We start from the raw sequence: 19,520 nt of genomic DNA, 5'->3' as shown, positions 1-19,520 counted from the left end.
ACCAGTCGAATCTGACTGCCTGCATGAAACACCAGCTCGTCTCCCCACTGAAGTGGTACACATTTATCTCCTCGCATAGAATATACTTTTTGTATATTCTGTGCGAGGAGATAAATGAGCAACGGTGGCGCGCAGTGGGTTAGAGTGAAGTACTGCAGATTACTTCTGCTGACTACTGGCTGCCTGCAAATTGTCAGTTCAAATCTCAGCAGGCTCAAGGTTGATTCAGCCTTCCACCCTTCCAGAGATTGGGAGAGAGTTTTAAAAAATGACTACTTGAAGATGTTTCTGCCAATGCGGACCCAGATTGCTGGGGGCAATATGCTGACTCTATAAACGGCTTAGAGAGGCCTAAGTTGTGAAGTATATAAGTTTAAGTGCTATTGCTATACTTTTCGAACTGCTAGGTGGGTAAGAAGCTGAGGCAAGTGACAGGACTTCTGGAAAAATGAGCATTAGATAGACAAGGCAAAGCTAGAGTTACTGGGCCCCAGAACTAGAAGACATGTATAGCAAAACCCAAACACAGCATTTCACCGTAATCTTATCCAACTGTAAAGCACTAAAGAGTAATGTGAGACCATCTATCAGAAGATTGCACTTGAACGGAAACTGGACCTTGCAACATGACAATAACCCTAAGCATTCCAATAAATCAACCAAGGAATAACTCGAGGTGGGCGGGTGGTGGTGGTGGAGAAAGATTCTAGAATGGCTGAATCAAAACCCAGATCTAAATTCCATCAAAATGCTTTGGGGCGATTTGAAACTGGCTGTGCATACGAGAACCTTTGCAACATTTAACAGCTTGGGGAAAAAAACTGCATGGATGGTGGGAAAAAATTCCAGTCAATATCAGAGATTGGGAGAGAGTTCTAAAAAATGCCTCCTTGAAGATGTTTCTGCCAAAAGGGACAATAACAACTATTAGAGCTAAAGGTATACCTTTTCAACAGAAAGGAATGGCATATTTTTAGTCAAGTGATCGCAAAGTCAATTTTTCAGTTGTTTTGTCCAATTACATCAGTTTAGAATGAAGATAAAGTATTTCTACAATGTTAAACATTTTCTTTTTACACAGTGTACTTTTTTGCATGACTTTAGAGTGTGGTGGTATCTGGCACTGAATTGCAAGAGAGAAAGGCTCTTTCCCATAGACAAATTAGCACTGAGTCAATTTTATGCAGACCCAGAAGGGATATCCTCCCTAAACCTTCACAGGATTTGTCTGGTAGTTACAAAGTATGCTTTAGTCTGGGCAAGTTTCTTGTCTATAGGCAAACAGCAATAAATAAACTACTCTGAGTAATTCATTGTGTCACACAGGGCTCTCTTGCCAGACAAAAGCACACTCTGAATAACTATCAGATAAATCCTGTGAAGCTTTAGGGAGGATTCCTTCTAGATCTCTTTCTGCAGACTGAGGACTCAATGTTGATTTGACTTGTCTCTTACTTCCTTGGGAAAGAGAACTTCCCTCTTGCAATTCAACCAGTGGTGGGATTCAAATTTTTTTACTACCGGTTCTGTGGGCGTGGCTTGCTGGGCATGACTTGGTGGGCGTGGCAGGGGAAGGATACTGTAAAATCCCCATTCCCTCCCTACCCGACTAACCTGCTTTCCAGCTCCATTCTCCTGTGCAGGGCAACAAAAGAAGACCCAGCTGATCAGCGAGGACTCAGGAGGCAGAGAATAGATGGGGGCGGAGCCAGTCAGAGGTGGTATTTGCCAGTTCTCCAAACTGTTCAAAATTTCCACTACCGGTTCTCCAGAACTGGTTAGAACCTGCTGAATACCACCTCTGAATTCAACAGATTTCAACAAGAATCAGCAAAGAACAATCTTATACAGGTAGTCTTTGACTTACAACCACAATTGGGATCAGAATTTCTATTGCTAAGCAAGGCAGCTGTTAAATAAATTATGCACAACTTTATGACTTTTTTTTTTGCCATAGCTGTAAGGTGAATCATTGCAGTCATTAAGTGAACCCAGTTCTCCCATTGATTTTACTTGTCGGAAGCTGACCGAGAAGGTTGCAAATGACAATCACATGATTCCAGGGTGCTGCAACTATCATGAAATACATGATAGTTGCCAACCACCTCAATTCTAATCATGTGACCGTGGGGATGCTATGACAGTTGTGTGAGGTTGGGTTGTAAGTTACTTTTTCAGTGCCATTTTAACTTTGAATGGTCACTAACCGAATGGCTGCAAGTATGGAATTTATTTATATGTGTACTCAAAATGAGATTTTGTTTTAGCTAGAGGTGGTATTCAGCAGGTTTTGACCAGTTCTGAAGAACCGGTAGTGGAGATTTTGAGTAGTTCGGAGAACCAGCAAATACTGCCTCTGACTGGAGATTTTACAGTATCCTTCCCCTGCCACGCCCACCAAGCCACGCCTACAGAACCAGTAGTAAAAAAAATTGAATCCCACCACTGTAGGGATGCCATTTAATGCAAAGTGCATTGCATTTATATACAGGAAGGGCTACTGGCCTGTCCTCCCACGATACTAGTCCCCCTTTTAAGTTCCTATAAAGTTCAGTTTCAGGCTTTGATTTCTTTGTCCCAGAGACGAATAGCCATTGCTTCTATGTCCACCTGATGGGTATGGCAATGTTTTTATTACAATCTTTTGCATGAATCTTCTGCCTAGACACTCTTCCTACTCCAAAAGCATACTTGGGTATCATGCATTTCTGTCTAGTTCTCTATATCACCTTGTAAAAATATTTGGGAGATCACCAAAATAAAGTCCATTTGTCATTTTAATGCATTGTGACAAACTTCTTAGTTTGTTATGAGCCAATAATAATAAAAAAAAACTCAGAAAAGACTGACAAGTGAAACAGTGTTTAATATAGTTGTTAAATTAAACAGATTGCAATTTCCATGGGAAATCCTAACTGTATTCATCTTGCAAGAGCCAGAATAAAGAGTGCATACCCCTTGAAATGATCATGACACAGTCAACAATCACAGTCAGAGATACAGGCGACTGAAAATTTCATTGACAACACAATTGCGCAAGGCGGTCTGCTCAAATGTTAATGCACACTTCAAAGCAGGAGGCCAACTTAAAAAATGATCCTATATTGTGCTATTAATTAAATTTTGGAAGTGGTAAATGATGCCAGAAAGAAAGGGTGGAAGATAATGAACAAGCTGCAGTACCATGTAAATTAAAGACCTTTGGAAATCAGATTTTGTTTAAAGGTTAAAAAAAACATATAGTACAAGGACAAACTTGGCAGTTTTCTAGAATCGGGCTGTATTATGTTCCAGGATGTGCCCCTTACTGGAAGGGAAACATACATACCCAAGAGAAATAAGATACTACTAGGTTCTTGTTTAAAAGAGCTCCACATAAGAATTATGTTAAGCCGTTTAATAAATTAAGAACGTGGATATTTAATTTCTTGATCAAAGATCAGAGCCCCTTCTCCCGTGTCATAGCCATACAGTTTATTAATGTTACTAAAAATCTATTTTGTAAAATGGAAAAAAATCTGTCAAAAGTTTTTAATCATTTTGGAGATAGGCTTAATATAAATTCCTTTCCTACACTGAAATATAAAAATATATGCTTTCTACACTTTTAATATTTTAATAAAATGTATGGGCATTGAAAATTCATGATGAACTCATTTATAAATGCGTATCAGTCACTCCTTTTCTTAAAAATTGTTAGATCATCCCAGCATCCGCAGTCAATTTTGTTCGGTTATAGGAAGAAAAAAAAAACCAACCAAACCTTCCCAAGCCTTTTTTTAACTAAATGCCATGTACAATGAATTGAAAGTAGAATTTAATTTCCCACCTCTTCACGATAGCAACATTTCTAGATTCCACAGCAATTCGACATTCCACAGCAATTTGATACACATTAATTGAACAAACCATTAAATATTTTAATATTTGTTCTTTCGTTTCTTTGAACATTGGAAATCGTTTTTATCCCAAAGTATTTCAAAAGCTATTTCAAAATTGGGGATACATTTTATCTTTAATTTTATCTGGGCTAGTTCCTGCTTTTCTTTGTTTTTGTTTTTTAGCCTAAGTTTCATCACCTTCATCTATTTTTATTTTTAATTTTTATCCTGGAGCCCCTTTTCAGCTTCTGCTTGCTTCCTGGACTGTACAGAAATTGAAAACTGCCAAGCCTGCAACTCTGAAAAGAACAAAAAGAACATCCACATTTTTATAACTTATGTACACCTCCCAAGATGCACAGCCACCAGTTTCGACTCTTGTGGCATCCAGCAAGAGGCTTCCCCCGGTCAGCTGAGTTCAGAAAGAGAACAGGGGAAAGATTTCTCACTGATCAGCTCTCTTGCAGACTGAAGAGGCCCAACCTGGACTTCCCGTTTCCCCTCTCCTCCCAGGCAGATTATGACAGAGAAGGGAATGTATGTCAGGTGTGCATGAATGGATCAAGATTGCTTCACCCAAAAGATAAAAGCAGCTGTACCAGGTGTTCAGTGCTTGCTTAAGTGCTGCATGTGAGTCTCCCCTCTTGCTACCTTTTCACATAGCGGTCATGTGTACTGCATTACAGCGGGTACACAACTGATCACAATTGCACAATTGGGATGAAATTTTAATACATAAAATCCTCAAAATATAGAATTTTGGTATATTTGTTAGTGTCAGTGTCTCCCATATTACAAAATACAAAACCTCCCCAAATAATCCCACACATATCAGAGAAATCTCCCTGACCAACAGGAAGATTTAACAGCTAAGTCTTTCGCCTGTGAACCAAAATGCACCAGTAGGAGTTAGGTCTTTTCCTTTAATAAATACATATGAAAAAATTCTTTTTCCTCGCTTTAAACAATTACTCTCCCTCCTCTCTTGCTAAAATGAGGAAGCCTCACATTTGTGTAAGGGTAGGGATAGCAAGAGTACATAACAAGGCAACTTTTTTCCATTTAAAAATATTACCGATGGCATAATAAAAAAGGCCCTTTATAAAGAGTTACAGTGAGAGCAACATCTTTAATTTTAAAAGCCCACTCAAACAGCTAATATAAGAACAGTGGCACATTCAGGGAGCTGACAGCACAGACCAGAAATAGTATGGGAGTGCACAGCCTTTCCAAAATAATGCTGTTCGTTTTAGTTTTCCTTTTGTTGATGAATCATACTTTCCTTCCACCAAGTAAAAACATTGTGTTACTTCAAATAAATACTTAAATAGTTTTAAGTCCTGCGTAGCAGCCACAAACGAAGATCTCAAATCCACCTCTTCGTCTCCGCATTTCTATGAAGCATAAATCTTTGGTCAATTCACTTAACGTTCATCTTCGGAAAAAAGGTCTGCAGCAGTGCTAGGTGACTTCTGAAGTGTGTGCTAGGCAGCCCAAGCTGTGTTTCTTTTCTTTTCATTTTCCCTCTTCGCACACAATCCTACTAAAAAGGCATCGCATGAAATATTCAACCGTGCCTTGGGATCAGATTCACTGTGAAACAGTGACGTTTTCTCCAACGTGCTATTGTGTTTGAATCAATGGAGTCATCCTTGCCCACTGTCGTTAACTCGCTGGCGGGCCTTCATTTAAGAAGTAGGTGGTCATTTCTCCTTTACCTTTGACTTTCACAACCCCTCGGCATTCTAGTTGGTAGTTGTTGATGGTTAAAACCTGATACATGTCCGTAGTAACCTGTAGAGTATTCAAAAAGAAGAATCAGCGTTTAGGCCCCCCTCTCTTGTTGAAGTTAACAATTGAACGTTTGCAGAAGGCATATTAAAAGTTTTATCTGGGATTACTGGAGAGAAAACTTTGCACTCCGATTGTGTTCACAGTACAGAGGCCTTTGCATTCACTGAAGCATCAGAGGAAATGAGGGAGCTTTTAAAAAGGCATTTAATTCTGCTGAAACCATGTTCTATTTCCATATAGAAGCAGAGATTGAAGACCTGATACTAGGCAGGTGTACCAGATTTAGTAGATTACTTGATTATACTCAAGAAGTCTTATTAGCAAATGCCAGGCATAAGCATTCAGCCTCTAAATACAGAGTGCTGGTTCTATTAAAAGGAGGGTACAGAGTACAGAGTGGAAAGGCCGTTGCATCAAATACACTGCTCAAAAAAATAAAGGGAACACAAAAATAAGACATCCTAGATCTGAATGAATGAAATATTCTTATTAAATACTTTGTTCATTACGTAGTTGAATGTGCTGACAACAAAATCACACAAAAATTATCAATGGAAATCAAATTTAGCAACCCATGGAGGTCTGGATTTGGAGTTACACTCAAAATAAAAGTGGAAAAAAACACTACAGGCTGATCCAATTTTGATGTAATGTCCTTAAAACAAGTCAAATGAGGCTCAGTAGTGTGTGTGGCCTCCATGTGTATGACCTCCCAACAACACCTGGGCATGCTCCTAATGAGGTGGCGGATGGTCTCCTGAGGGATCTCTTCCCACACCTGGACTAAAGCATCCCCAAACTCTTGGACAGTCTGTGGTGCAATGTGGCATTGGTGGACAGAATGAGACATGATGTCCCAGATGTGCTCAATTGGATTCAGGTCTGGGGAACGGGTGGGCCAGTCTATAGGATCAATGCCTTCGTCTTGCAGGAACTCCTGACACACTCCAGCCACGAGGTCTAGCATTGTCTTGCATTAGGAGGAACCCAGGGCCAACCGTACCAGCATATGGTCTCACAAGGGGTCTGAGGATCTCATCTCGGTACCTAATGGCAGTCAGGCTACCTCTGGCGAGCACATGGAGGGCTGTGTGGCCCCCTAAAGAAATGCCACCCCACACCATTATTGACCCACTGACAAACCGGTCATGCTGGAGGATGTTGCAGGCAGCAGAATGTTCTCCATGGCGTCTCCAGACCCTGTCACGTCTGTCACATGTGCTCAGTGTGAACCTGCTTTCATCTGTGAAGAGCACAGGGCGCCAGTGCAAATTTGCCAATCTTGGTATTCTCTGGCAAATGCCAAACATCCTGCATGGTGTTGGGCTATAAGCCCAACCCCCACCTGTGGACGTCGGGCCCTCATACCACCCTCATGGAGTCTGTTTCTGACCGTTTGAGCAGCCACATGCACATTTGTGGCCCGCTGGAGGTCATTTTGCAGGGCTCTGGCAGTGCTCCTCCTGTCCCTCCTTGCACAAAGGCGGAGGTAGCGGTCCTGATGCTGGATTGTTGCCCTCCTATGGCCTCCTCCATGCCTCCTGATGTACTGGCCTGTCTCCTGGTAGTGCCTCCATGCTCTGGACACTACACTGACAGACACAGCAAACCTTCTTGCCACAGCTCACATTGATGTGCCATCCTGGATGAGCTGCACTACCTGAACCACTTGTGTGGGTTGTAGACTCCGTCTCATGCTACCACTAGAGTGAAAGTGCTGCCAGCATTCAAAAGTGACCAAACCATCAGCCAGAAAGCATAGGAACTGAGAAGTGGTCTGTGGTCACCACCTGCAGAACCACTCCTTTATTGGGGATGTCTTGCTCACTGCCTCTGCTTTCCACCTGTTGTCTATTCCATTTGCACAACAGCATGTGAAATTGATTGCCAATCAGTGTTGCTACCTAAGTGGACAGTTTGATTTCACAGAAGTGTGATTGACTTGGAGTTACATTGTGTTGTTTAAGTGTTCCCTTTATTTTTTTGAGCAGTGTATATCTTCTCCTCTTTCACTATTACAAGTTATGTAAGCGCTGCTGCAAGCAGAGTTTGGGAAGGCAAGAAAAAGGTGTGAAGAAGACTCACCTGAATCCTATCAGGGACTCCTGTACTGTCCATTCGACTAGCTACATTCACAGTGTTGCCCCAAATATCATACTGGGGCTTACGTGCACCTATGACCCCTGCTACTACGGGACCAATATTGAGCCCTAGAAACAAAGCGGTAAGGAATTAAGACTTCCAAAAATAAATTGCTGCTTATTAGTTTTCATCTGTAAATCCCATGCAGAAACAACACAACCACCAGATTCATCCCCAGGCCTCATTCATCCCTACTAAGTTTCGAAGAAATTACCTTTTAGCTTTGTATAAATAAAAGGAGGAAAGGAAGCTTTTTGCTGCACACCCTTATTTCATTTGTTTATTTAGCTGTTAACTAGTGTAATTTATACCAGAGTCGTGTTTTTTTAGATAGGCCATATAAATATAATAAATTATTTTTAGATTCATATTTTCCCACAATTATTATTTAAAAAAATATTTTAACATTTTAAAAAAATGAACAAATACAAAGAAAGAGAAGGGAGAGACAGAGAGAGCGTGCACGCAGGGGAAGAGGGAGAGAGAAAAGAAACGATGCATCCTTTGCACAAGTTTGCAATTAAAAACTTATAAGCATTTGGAAACCAAAGCGACAATTTGCTCCCGCTGACTTCAGTGGAAACATTCAGAATTTTCCTAAATCTTTTCCATCAAAATCCATAAGGATTGGATTTGATCACAACCCTATTAAGGTGTTTCTGAAGCTACTGAATTTAATGCCAGAAGGAATATTAAATATGGAGATAACTGTCTTGCTCTTTAGCCTTCTGCGCCTCCTACAGGTCACAGGATTCAAATGTGAAAGAAGTATTTTGTTGGAACATCTGAACTGAAGAACCATTATTTTTCTTGCCTCCAATATGTGCCCCAACGAGAGTGAGAGCAAACCACGCCTGCTCTGGATATTACCAGTAATTTTTTTCTTTCCAGTACATCAATGTGAAGGAAATTGTATCAAGGGAGAAATCAAAAATGATGATGATGATGACGACAATGATATCGCTCCCATATTTGCATTTTTGGTCCTAGTGAAATGTAGGCCTATTAGGATGCAGTTACAAACCTACTTACTGGAAAGATTGCATTGCTACTAGTGTGTATTGTATGGGTGAAATTCTGGAAGCTGAAAAGATCACCGATTACTTGCCTATCTTATTGTATGCTTATTCTTAGATACATTTTTGTATCCAGAATGATTTATGCTTGTAGCTACCGTACTCCAAAGAGCAAAAATACTTCGTGATGCAGGGGTGTATATTGATTTTCCCATTATCAGTAGGACATGTTATATAATTTGTATAAGCCATAATCGCCACTGCCAAATGAATACTAGTCAAAAGAAACAACACCCAGGATTACTTGCAATCAGTGGTTTCGTGCAAAATATGGCATTTGATTATTATTATTTTTAATCATAGAGAGTGGATTCACAGGGTGAATTTCTGGAGCCTAAAGTACAACCGCAATATTTACCTATTTTCATTTGGAAATTGTTGAATGAATGCTCGTTGATGTATTTCATTTGATCCATTAACCTCATTGCAAAGTCCGCCAGGGCCTTGATATGTGTTTTGCCCACCTTGTCATAGGTGGAATCATTAAGACCCGAAGCAGCCATATATGTGCTCCCTATTGTTTTGATCTTTTCCAGCTGTCGAAATTGGTCTTCACTTATTATCTACAAACCCAAGGAAGGAAAAGGACATACATGTAAATAAACCCATGCTCTGTAAGTGGTCTGTGCACAGCCCTAGGCACTACATGCATTAACCCACAGCGGGAACAATCCAGCTTGATTCATATATGAAAAGAAAATAGATGAGCTATTTGGATCCCGAGTACAAACATAGACATTGAAGTCCTATATTAGCTATTTCAAAATAACTTGAAAACAGTTATGGTTGTGCTTTGAATTATTAAGTCCTAGATCTGATGCAATATTCTAGTCTGGTATAATATATCATAATATAATATAATTATAATATGAATATATTCCTGTCTGTCCAAATTCTTGTGTCTCTAGTATTACAAATGACATGTGTCAGTGCTTGCTATCAACACAGGTAATTGAATTACACTATTTGCACTTTTAATAATATGGCAGAGTTTATTCCCTTATAACAGGAGTGGGAAACAATGACCCTTTTATGACATGTAGACTTCAACTCCCAGTATTCCTGAGCCAGTCATGCTGGCTCAGGAATTCTGGGAGTTGAAGTCCACAAGTCATAAAAAGGCCGTAGTTTCCCATCTCTGCCTTATGATGTAATTCCTTCTTTGCGACAAAAAAGATTCAAGAAAATCCATGCTAAGTATAATGAATAAATTTCCTAGCAAGTGCACATGCTTATTTCAGCCGTCTTGGCAAAATTCCTACTTGTCCCACCCACTCTAAGGCACCAGGGACCAAAAGACTAAATAGGTGACCAGGACATGCAATCACTCAATTGGGATAAGATAACTAGTTCCATGGAGTTTTGAGGAACTATGATTGTAGAGAAGGTTCAACTAAATTTTCGCATTAATCTCTAGTATTGCAGAAAGTTTAAAAAAAAAGTCACTTAAAAAAACCCCCTGAACTTAGACACCCCAAAGTGTCAAAGACAATATTGTGTGGAACAGGGTATTTACATAGTGATCGGTCCTCAGCATGAAAGAGACCATTGTTCTCCTTGAATTTGCTCACCTCATCGAAGTCAGCAATGATTTCATTGAGGAGCCTCAAGCACTCCACCCCTTCATTGTTGGCCTCTAACTCCACATAGAATTCTGAGAAGTTGCTGATGGAAGCAAACATGACAGCAACACATTCACAGGATTGGTAATACAGTTCATCGTTTCTCCGTTCCTGTGCAAGAAAGTGGGCTGCTACATCCTTTGGCAAGATATTATGGAGAAGCCGTCTGTTGTAGGCCTGCAGCTCCTCCATCTCCTCCTTTTCTTCAGTAGCCTGAAGAGAGAGACAAGGAGGTGGTTGCAAGTTAACTTCATTTATAAGGGAAATGGGCTGGAAATAAATATGCATTAATAGACTGGTATCAACAGAATTACATTTTACACTTCATTGGGTTCTAATTTTAAGCATACATAGAAGGCCTATTACTGAAATTATTAATTCTGTCCTCAAAATTGAACTCTCAAATATCGGTGGAAGCTTCGTTTTAAGTTCTGATTCAGTTTGGTGAGCAGATCAATAGGAGCAGAATTCTATGAAGAAGAAATAATCAACAGATGTTTGTAAAAGCAGAAAGATTTCCAAAATTGTTATCCTTGAGGTGTAATTTCATCGAGTAAAAGTAATTAGTTTTTGAAAAGGACTCCCACTGAATTACAAAACTCTTTCTTTACTCAATTTATAATATTCGTGTAACACTTTTTTCCACACAAACGTTCTGTGTGGAATATGCTTGTCAGTATTGCTTAAGTAAGCTATAGGCCCACTACACTAAGCTGATGTCAATCAGCCCCCTGTAGATAACATATTGCAAAGCAAGATATCTATGATCATGAAATGTAAAAAAAAAATCCTGCATAAGTTTCCTCTGATCTGAAAATTCTAGTTCTGATTTATGAGCACAGTAGCCCAACAAAATAACAGCATGAGCAGCAATTGCACACTGATCATAAGAAGGTATTCTAATATAATATTAAAGACAGGCATGGAAGAATAAGCACCTGCGGACATACGCACCTGAAGCTTCCAAAGGAAATCCAACCTCGCTGTGGATTCCACCTGCTGTGCATGCAGATAGACCGCCAAGACAAAAACAGTGATGACAACAGGGGTTACAATCTTCAAAGCAACCCTGGACACATGGGAAGGACTATACAGGAAACAAAATGCACAAATCTGAAAATTATAATGCAACAGTGACTCAAGCATAAAGAACATAATGCTTCGCATGTTGTCAAATCAAACCTTCCAGTCTTTCTCATCCCTAGAAATGCTGCCAGAGGGCTTGGAGTTCAATTTCTCCGTGTCCTGAGTGTCCCTTGTTGTGTATTATTATGTATGTATTTGTTTATTTACTTATTTAGTTTATTTGCTGCCCATCTCATAACAAAATGACTCTGGGTGGCTTCCAGCATTAAAATCCTAACAAATAAATATTGTTAAAAGAATAAAAAAAGAAAAGAAATCCCAATCAAGATAAAATATAGTTAAAAGTTGAATGGGAGGGGGGAATGGGATTGCCTCTTAATTCAACAACCACCTTCTAAGTGATGCTCCCCCATTGGGACCCCAAGCCACCTGGCAGATCCAGGTCTTCAGGCTGCTGAGGAAGGACTGAAGGGTAGGAGCCAATCTCACCTCAGGGCGTAAGATCAGGGGTGGGATTCTACCAGTTCGCACCTATTCGCTAGAACCGGTTGTTAACATTCTAAGCAGTTCTGAGAACTGGTTGTTAGAAGAAATTACTGGCCTAATCCTGTAAGGAAGGCAGGAAGGAAACATTCTGGTGTTGCTTACAGAAACTGCCTCTCCGTTAACCCTTATTACATTCTTGGCAGGACTAGACTTCCTGTCTCAGAAACTTCTCTGGAGTTTTTTTCCCCTCCTTTATTGGTACTTTGCTTGTGTGGAGTGACCATTGAAAAAAGTGACTTATGACCATTTTTTACACTTAACAACTGTTGCAGCTTCCCCACAGTCACGAGAGGCCAGGCGAGGAGATGAGTGCCTCGATGTGAGTGATGTTGAGTTGGCCATGCCCAGCCAGTCATATGACCACCAAGCCATGCCCACCAACTAAGCCACGCCCACAGAACCAGTTGTTAAAAAATTTGAAACCCACTCCTGGGTAAGATGGAATAAAGGGCAGGAGCCACAGGAGAGAAGGCCTTGGAATTCCTTCACCAACAGGGTCTGCAGCAGGTCTCCTTTGTTGGTGTGGGTGAGGTGGGCCAGTCCCAGTGGGGTAAGGCAGCTCCTCAAGTAACCCATGAACCCATGTCATGCAGGGCTTTAAAGGTAATAACCAAAACCTTGAACCGCAGCCAGTGCAGCTTGCGGAGCAGCGGTGTAACATGGATCATCCTAGGGACCCCAAGAATTGCCAGTGTTGCCATACTTTGCAGCAGTTGACGCTTCCAAATGCTCTTCAAGGGTAGCACCATGTAGAGCACATTGCAATTGTCTAGATCAGAGGTGGCATTCAGCAAGTTCTGACCAGTTCTGACCAGAACCGGCAGCGGAAATTTTGAGTAGTTTGGAGAACCGGCAAATACCATCTCTGACTGGCCCCACCCCCATCTATTCTCTGCCTCCTGAGTCCCAGTTGATTGTCTGGGTCTTCTTTTGTTGCCCTGCACAGGAGAACAGAGCTGGAAAGCAGGTTAGTGGGGTGGGGAGGGAATGGAGATTTTGCAATAATCTTCCCTCAGGAGTGTGGTAGGAATGGAGATTTTATAGTATCCTTCCCCTGCCACACCCACCAAGCCACACCACACCCAGCAAGCCACACCCACAAAACTGGTGGTAAGAAAATTTGAATCCCACCAGTGGTCTAGATGTGAGATGACCAGGACTTGAATGACTGAGTGCAAGGACTCCTGATCCAGGAAAAGATCAGGTGTATCCTGGGTAAAAGAGTGAATGCAACCAGCTGCAGTCCAAGTGCAGCATCTTGACCCAAGACCACCCTCCCTCCTTCTGCCACAGATCTGTACCAATACAAGCTTCCACAGAGTCTAGATGAATTGCTGAAAATGCAATAACATCGCCCTTCATTAACTCACCATATTCCATTCTCAGTCTCATTGGAAAACACACTGAAAGAACAAGAGGGACATATTTTAGGCAAAACAAAGAGATCTTTCGTTTCTTTTAAACATCATTAGCCTGTGGAGATTCTCAGTCATCAGGTCAAAGTTGTCTCAAAGGTGCTTTATCAAAAGGCAACTTCCCTTGAGGAAGAAAAAGAAAATGTTTCGTTTCTCATCCAAGAAGCTTCATCAGTTGTGAATGAATCGCAACGGATGAAGCTTCTTGGATGAGAAGCGAAAGGTTTGCTTCTTCTTCCTCAAGGAAAAACACTCAAGCTGCTTTTCAAAAAAGCACCTTTGAGGTGATCATTAGAGTGATCATCATCACTTGCATTGATAAGCTTTTGAGTTAGCCTCATATCTTCTTTCACTAAACTGCTGTAGGCCAGACAAGGAATAATGGATGGAAACTGAACAAGGAGAGATTTAACCTGGAAATAAGAAGAAACTTTCTGACAGTGAGAACAATCAACCAATGGAACAGTTTACCCTCGGAGGTTGTGGGAGCGCCATCATTTGAGACTTTCAAGAAGAGATTGGACTGCCATTTGTCAGAAATGGTGTAGGGTCTCCCGCTTGAGTGGGGGGTTGGACTAGATGACCTACAAGGTCCCTTCTAACTCTGATTATCTGTTAAATATGTTTCTTATCCTTGTCTCCCCACTGGCAGAATGGGATACACACATTGCCCTGTTGTGAAGTGGGAAAGAAATTTAAACAAAAGGAAGTACAAAAATTGTTCTGGGCTACATGTTCCCTTTTTTTGCCCAATGAAAACATTTATTTTGCATCCAATAAATGACTATAGCCTGATGACTTATGAGCACTGCATTTATTTCCTAGCTGGAGGGGTGCAGGCACACATGAGCACACATCTCTCATGTCTGAGATTCGAACTGCCAAACTGCAGGCAGCTGGCAAGAATAGAATATAACTTTATTTATCAGACCAGCAATAGACATCACTATTTACAATATATATAAAAAGTACTGACACATTATAATACATTAATAGTGGATAAAAACATCCCTGTTAAGAAAATACATGTTCTCAAACAGTTAGGGGCACTCCCTAGTTTATATGAATGGAGAGCCAATAAGTATGTGTGTAAATATCATTTTCCAAAGATTGTTCTATCCCCTTCATGTCTGGAATGTAACCAATTCAGTCAACAAAACTGCATTCTTTCCCAAGCCCCATCCATCATACACAAAGCCATTTGCAAATTCAACCTACTAACCATCTGGTTGAAACACAGACATCCTATGCAATGTGAAAAATATAAGAACATCCCTATGAGGGATGCATTTAGGCAGCAGCATAGAACGTTAGTGACTTCTTCCTCCTAAGCCTCACTCCTTTCTCACCCCCCCCCCCAACTTGTCAATGACCCAGAGTGAAATGTTCACAACCCACCACCAGCTTCCCAGGGGACATTTACACATACATGCACACAAATGCAACACTTTTTAATACACAAAAGAAAATAGTGACACTTCTTATGATCATGGTTGATAAAGAGGTTGAAAATAATTTCAGAAATGTTCCCTGACCTTGTTTTTCTAGAAAGCTTCCAAAGTACCATTCGGTTCAATATGCTAATAAATTAAAGAAGCATACATTTAGGACAGAGATTTTTAATGTGCAAATGCTCCATAATAACATTCTTTCAGTTTTTCACTTTGGACACTATGGGGAGCTATAACCACTTCGAAAGAATGTGTTCGATGAGTATGGTTAACACACGAGGTTTAATCTGGACCTTTTGGATTTAATTTTGGTTGAAGGGAGGATTTACGGGGAAGGATTAGAAGGGAAATTATAGAGTTAGACAAGACATTGTATATCTACTCTGCTTAGAAGTTAAGCAAATAATTCCAGTGATGTGTAAATCTAAAGATATCTATACCCAAATGGGCATAATGTATTGGTTGTGAAATATTGCATTGACAAAATCCCTTTTAAGGCCAAAGTATTTCACTGAATTATGTGGAAAATGTGAATCTTCATATCTACCAAATTGTACTGGAAGCCTGGCACTGACAAATCAGCCATCAATAGACACATAGACATTAACAACATCTATAGACTATGAAGAGAGACAATCAACCAGCCCAAAAGAGACCAAAAGACTCCAGCACCTCTCCACCAGGAATCAGCACCCAGATCAGCATAGATTAATTCCAAGGTTAACTTCAGACCAACAATCAAATAAGCAACACCCTAATCAAGAAACTGCCAAAGAGCCATCAGTAAACAGCCCAATCAAAGAATCTCTAAGATTGCCCACACCCACACAGACAGTCAAGTCAGCAAAATATAAACTGACAGTAAACAGCACTCCTTACTAGCACTAATCATGTTACCTAATTAGGATTATGAAATGTCTGCAAGAAACAAGCAAGCTCAGAGAGCACCAAGGAACCCTCGTTTCAACCCTGAAATGATATTCTCCTTTATTGACATTATTTCATTCAATGGAAGAATATCTTACAATTACAATTTTCTTCATATTTCAGGAGTAGGAGTGTGTACCTTCCTGGAAATTTTACTTATATCTTGTCACAGATTTAAAATTTCGTTATGGTAGAATCAAATTGTTACGTCAGCCTCAGCAAAGGAAATGTGTAATCAAATTAATGCCATTGTTTTCCTTTCTTGCAGTTCAAATTAATGTTTCAAATTAAACATATTTCAATTAAAGTACGTTTAAAAGTATATTAGTTAAATTTCTATTTAGCTAACATCAAGCTGTCCATGTATGTAGCCATGCCGAATTCTTGCAGTTGATTTTCCAGTTACAACTTCAAGTGCTTTGTTGTTCTTGTGGAGTTGCAGCCACAGCTCTGTGAATATGGACCATATTTCCACATCTTTCCTTAGAATCAGAGAATGGGAAGGGGGCATTTGGGACTCAGCATCTGTTCCTCTGCTCAGTGTAGGAAAAAGTGGCATCTCTATGTAGCTAACATTGCCCATACAATGGTACCTCGGTACTCATCATTAATTGGTTCTGAGAGGCACAATGAATACCAAAAATGTTGAGTACCAAACAAATTTTTCCCAAGAAAAATGTAATGAGTCACAAGGCAGCTGAAATCAACAAGTTCTAGCTTATGCATTGAGTACCAAACAAACGATGAGTACCGGAACAAAATTTTCATATCAAAATGTGTACCAAATTCAATGATTTTCGAAGCAGTTGAGTACCGAAGTACCAGTGGTGGTATTCTACTGGTTCGGCCTGGTTCGGCCGAACCGGTAGCTCCGAAGATCATCTGTTGGCTTTGACTATCAGCTGCTGGGCCTGCCCCACCCCAGCTCTATTCATACCTTTATTTCCAGGTTTTCAAGCTGAGCTGCTTCACGCGGCACAGTGGATTGCCATGCGTCAGCTGTTTTACACACAGGGCTTGCAGCAGAAGATGAGTTGCAAAAGCGCGCACCCACACCGAACCGGTAGGAAAAAATTTTGAAACCCACCAATGTGAAGTACCACAGTAGTTTGGTGGATCGGGAATGCATATTAATTCAATTAATTCCACTTCCTTGTTTTCCACATAATCATCATCCTCTATAAGGATAATTGTAGCAACTTCTTTTGTGGTAAGATTTCTTTTCTCAAATCTCTGTGAGGGGAGGGAATGATTAGCCCAAAATCACCAAGGAAGCTTCTGTAGTTGAGAGAGTAGAATATGCCATTCCTAGTACACCTTAACGACTACACCACAATGGATCTTAATAGAAGAATTGGGCTCCCTGGGTCTGGAAGCAGGTGCACCTAAGCTGTGCTTGGCTGTCCTAAAAGTTTCCCACCAGCCATAAATAGTATGCCAAGTAGTGAGTCCTAGCTATTATGAAGACCCAGATTCTTGGGGGCAATATGCTGACTCTTTAAACCGCTTAGAGAGGGCCCTAAAGCACTGAGAAGCCATATATATGTCTAAGTACTCTTGCTATTAAAAGAACTTTCAGAACAAAAGTTAATACATAGCAAAATGCAGCTCCAACATTTATTTCTTGAAAAAGATGGGCTTATTTACTTCATCTTATTCCTGACATCTTGATTGTGAGGTGATGCAAGTAATTGCTTCAAAGTGCTCTAATTTAGCCTGCTCAAAATTCCTGGCACTGTAAAATGTCTAAAAGAGGGTTTGTTTTCAGGTTACTCCTTGCTTCTAATTTGCCATCAATTTTCTCTTATAGGAAGAGAAAAATTATGTTCAGGTGGATTATCTCAGCAAAGCAATTAAAAATATGATCCCCCTCCCTTTCTGTGAATCAGACTGAGAAAGTTTTTACTTTCTTATCTTTTTTTGATGCATTACTCATTTACCGAGTTCAATCAAAATGGCTATTCAGGGTATTTTAAGGGCATTATGAAAATAATAAAACATTGCTGGACTAAATAATATGAGAGCAGCGAGGTAGCTAATCACCAAAGGAATCAAAATGTTGCAGAGCAGGAAGCCAGCTCTAATGAGTCACTAGTCAAATTAATGAGTCATCAGCACATCCAGGCAACACAATCCAGGGTGTGTGCTATTTGAAAATAAAGCCCCTCTGTGTCGAAGGAGGCTTATTCCCAAGAACTGCACATTTAGAAGGCATCTTTGCGATCACTTAATGTCAATCTTAAAGAAATCCTGCAAGCCCAGAGTCACCCACAGAATTCGATTTTCCACCTCTAGTATCAATGCTGAATTCTTGTATGCCTGGCATGGGAGATTTTGGCTGGTCTGAGTAAGATTTATGGGAACAGGCCTTGTTATATGGTGCCCTATATGGTTATATGGTGTGTAGGCAAGACCCAGCCCTGCCTACGCAGAGCTGGTTTGAGAGTGGAATGAGATAGATTCCACTAATCAGCCTCAATAACTTCTGGTCGATATTGTAGGGAGCAATGGAAATGCAACCATTTTGCAGGAATTCCTACACCATTGCTGCTACAGCACCATTAGACATCAGTTTCTGAATTGGATGCTAGATGCAGCTGTGTCAGCTTCATCAAATGACAGACATGGAGCAGCTGTACTCAATTGTCTGTATATTGGTGATAACTTCACCTTAGGACCTGCAGCCATGAAGGTCAAGCAGTATTTAAAAATGTAGACCACTTAACCATGAATAGTTCATCTTTTGGAGCTTAACTTGAGAATCCTTCCTTCCTTCCTTCCTTCCTTCCTTCCTTCCTTCCTTCCTTCCTCCCTCCCTCCCTCCCTCCCTCCCTCCCTCCCATCAAAGTAGATATCACTGGCTGGCCATCAAGTTACCACCAGCCTTGTCACGCTGCTTGAATTTAAATGGGAAGAAATTAATCCTCACATGAGAAAACAAGCCTTTTGTAGCTAAGCGCTGGAAGCTATCCCATGCACCAACCTTTCATCACTTCAATGAGAGAAGAATGGAAATAGTGACCCTTATTTTTCACCACAAATTCTAATAACTTGATTCCTGGAGGCACTTCAATCCCAAGGGAGGTTCCCTTTCTGATATCATTGCGGTTCTCGACCTTTACTTCACCCCAGATCCTTTTAAATATCTTTTGTGGCCACAGACCATGGCCACGGATCCCCAAGACTTAATTCAAGATTAAAAGCACTAGACTGCATCAAATATTTATGGGCCCCCCTGTGACCGCATCGCAAATGCCCAGGAGTCCGTGAATCAAAAGTTAGAACCACTGCAATATCACATACAAGATGGGAAAGGGATTTGTGGCAGGGATTTAAGGCTAGAAAATAATTACTTCTCCTGTTCTGCATCTCTTACATTCGTGTATTTCTCTTCACTATCAGTGCCTCCCCTTGATACTATGTCTACATAAGGACATTGATGACATTCCCCATTGGTCATGGGGCTTCCCATCCTTGGGTGGCAAGCATTCTAAGAATCCTTCTGGAGCAGTGCATGATATGATCTCTCATATATCCCCACACTTAGTTGGTCTTGGTTTATTGATCTGCATGGGATGTG

The 19,520-nt window shown here is 40.6% G+C and overlaps 1 protein-coding gene across 1 annotated transcript in view; it reads right to left on the bottom strand.

The window, feature by feature from the left end:
* Positions 1–5,399: 5,399 nt before the first annotated feature.
* ADCY5 (adenylate cyclase 5) overlaps positions 5,400–19,520 on the bottom strand; it is a 231,536-nt gene continuing 217,415 nt past the window's right edge. Inside the window, exons 16-21 of the mRNA XM_026665455.2 lie at positions 13,518–13,550; positions 11,470–11,602; positions 10,465–10,728; positions 9,252–9,456; positions 7,761–7,885; positions 5,400–5,675 (exon numbers count right to left, since the gene is read on the bottom strand). Coding sequence (XP_026521240.2) covers positions 5,547–5,675; positions 7,761–7,885; positions 9,252–9,456; positions 10,465–10,728; positions 11,470–11,602; positions 13,518–13,550 — 889 coding nt within the window. The 3' untranslated portion in view covers positions 5,400–5,546. The remainder of the gene's footprint in view (positions 5,676–7,760; positions 7,886–9,251; positions 9,457–10,464; positions 10,729–11,469; positions 11,603–13,517; positions 13,551–19,520) is intronic.

The sequence above is a fragment of the Notechis scutatus genome, chromosome 1 (genome assembly GCF_049901735.1).
Source record: "Notechis scutatus isolate UNSWTSFEM ecotype Mainland chromosome 1, rNotScu1.2, whole genome shotgun sequence".
Taxonomy (NCBI): domain Eukaryota; kingdom Metazoa; phylum Chordata; class Lepidosauria; order Squamata; family Elapidae; genus Notechis; species Notechis scutatus.
This window is presented reverse-complemented; position numbering and strand designations above follow the sequence as displayed.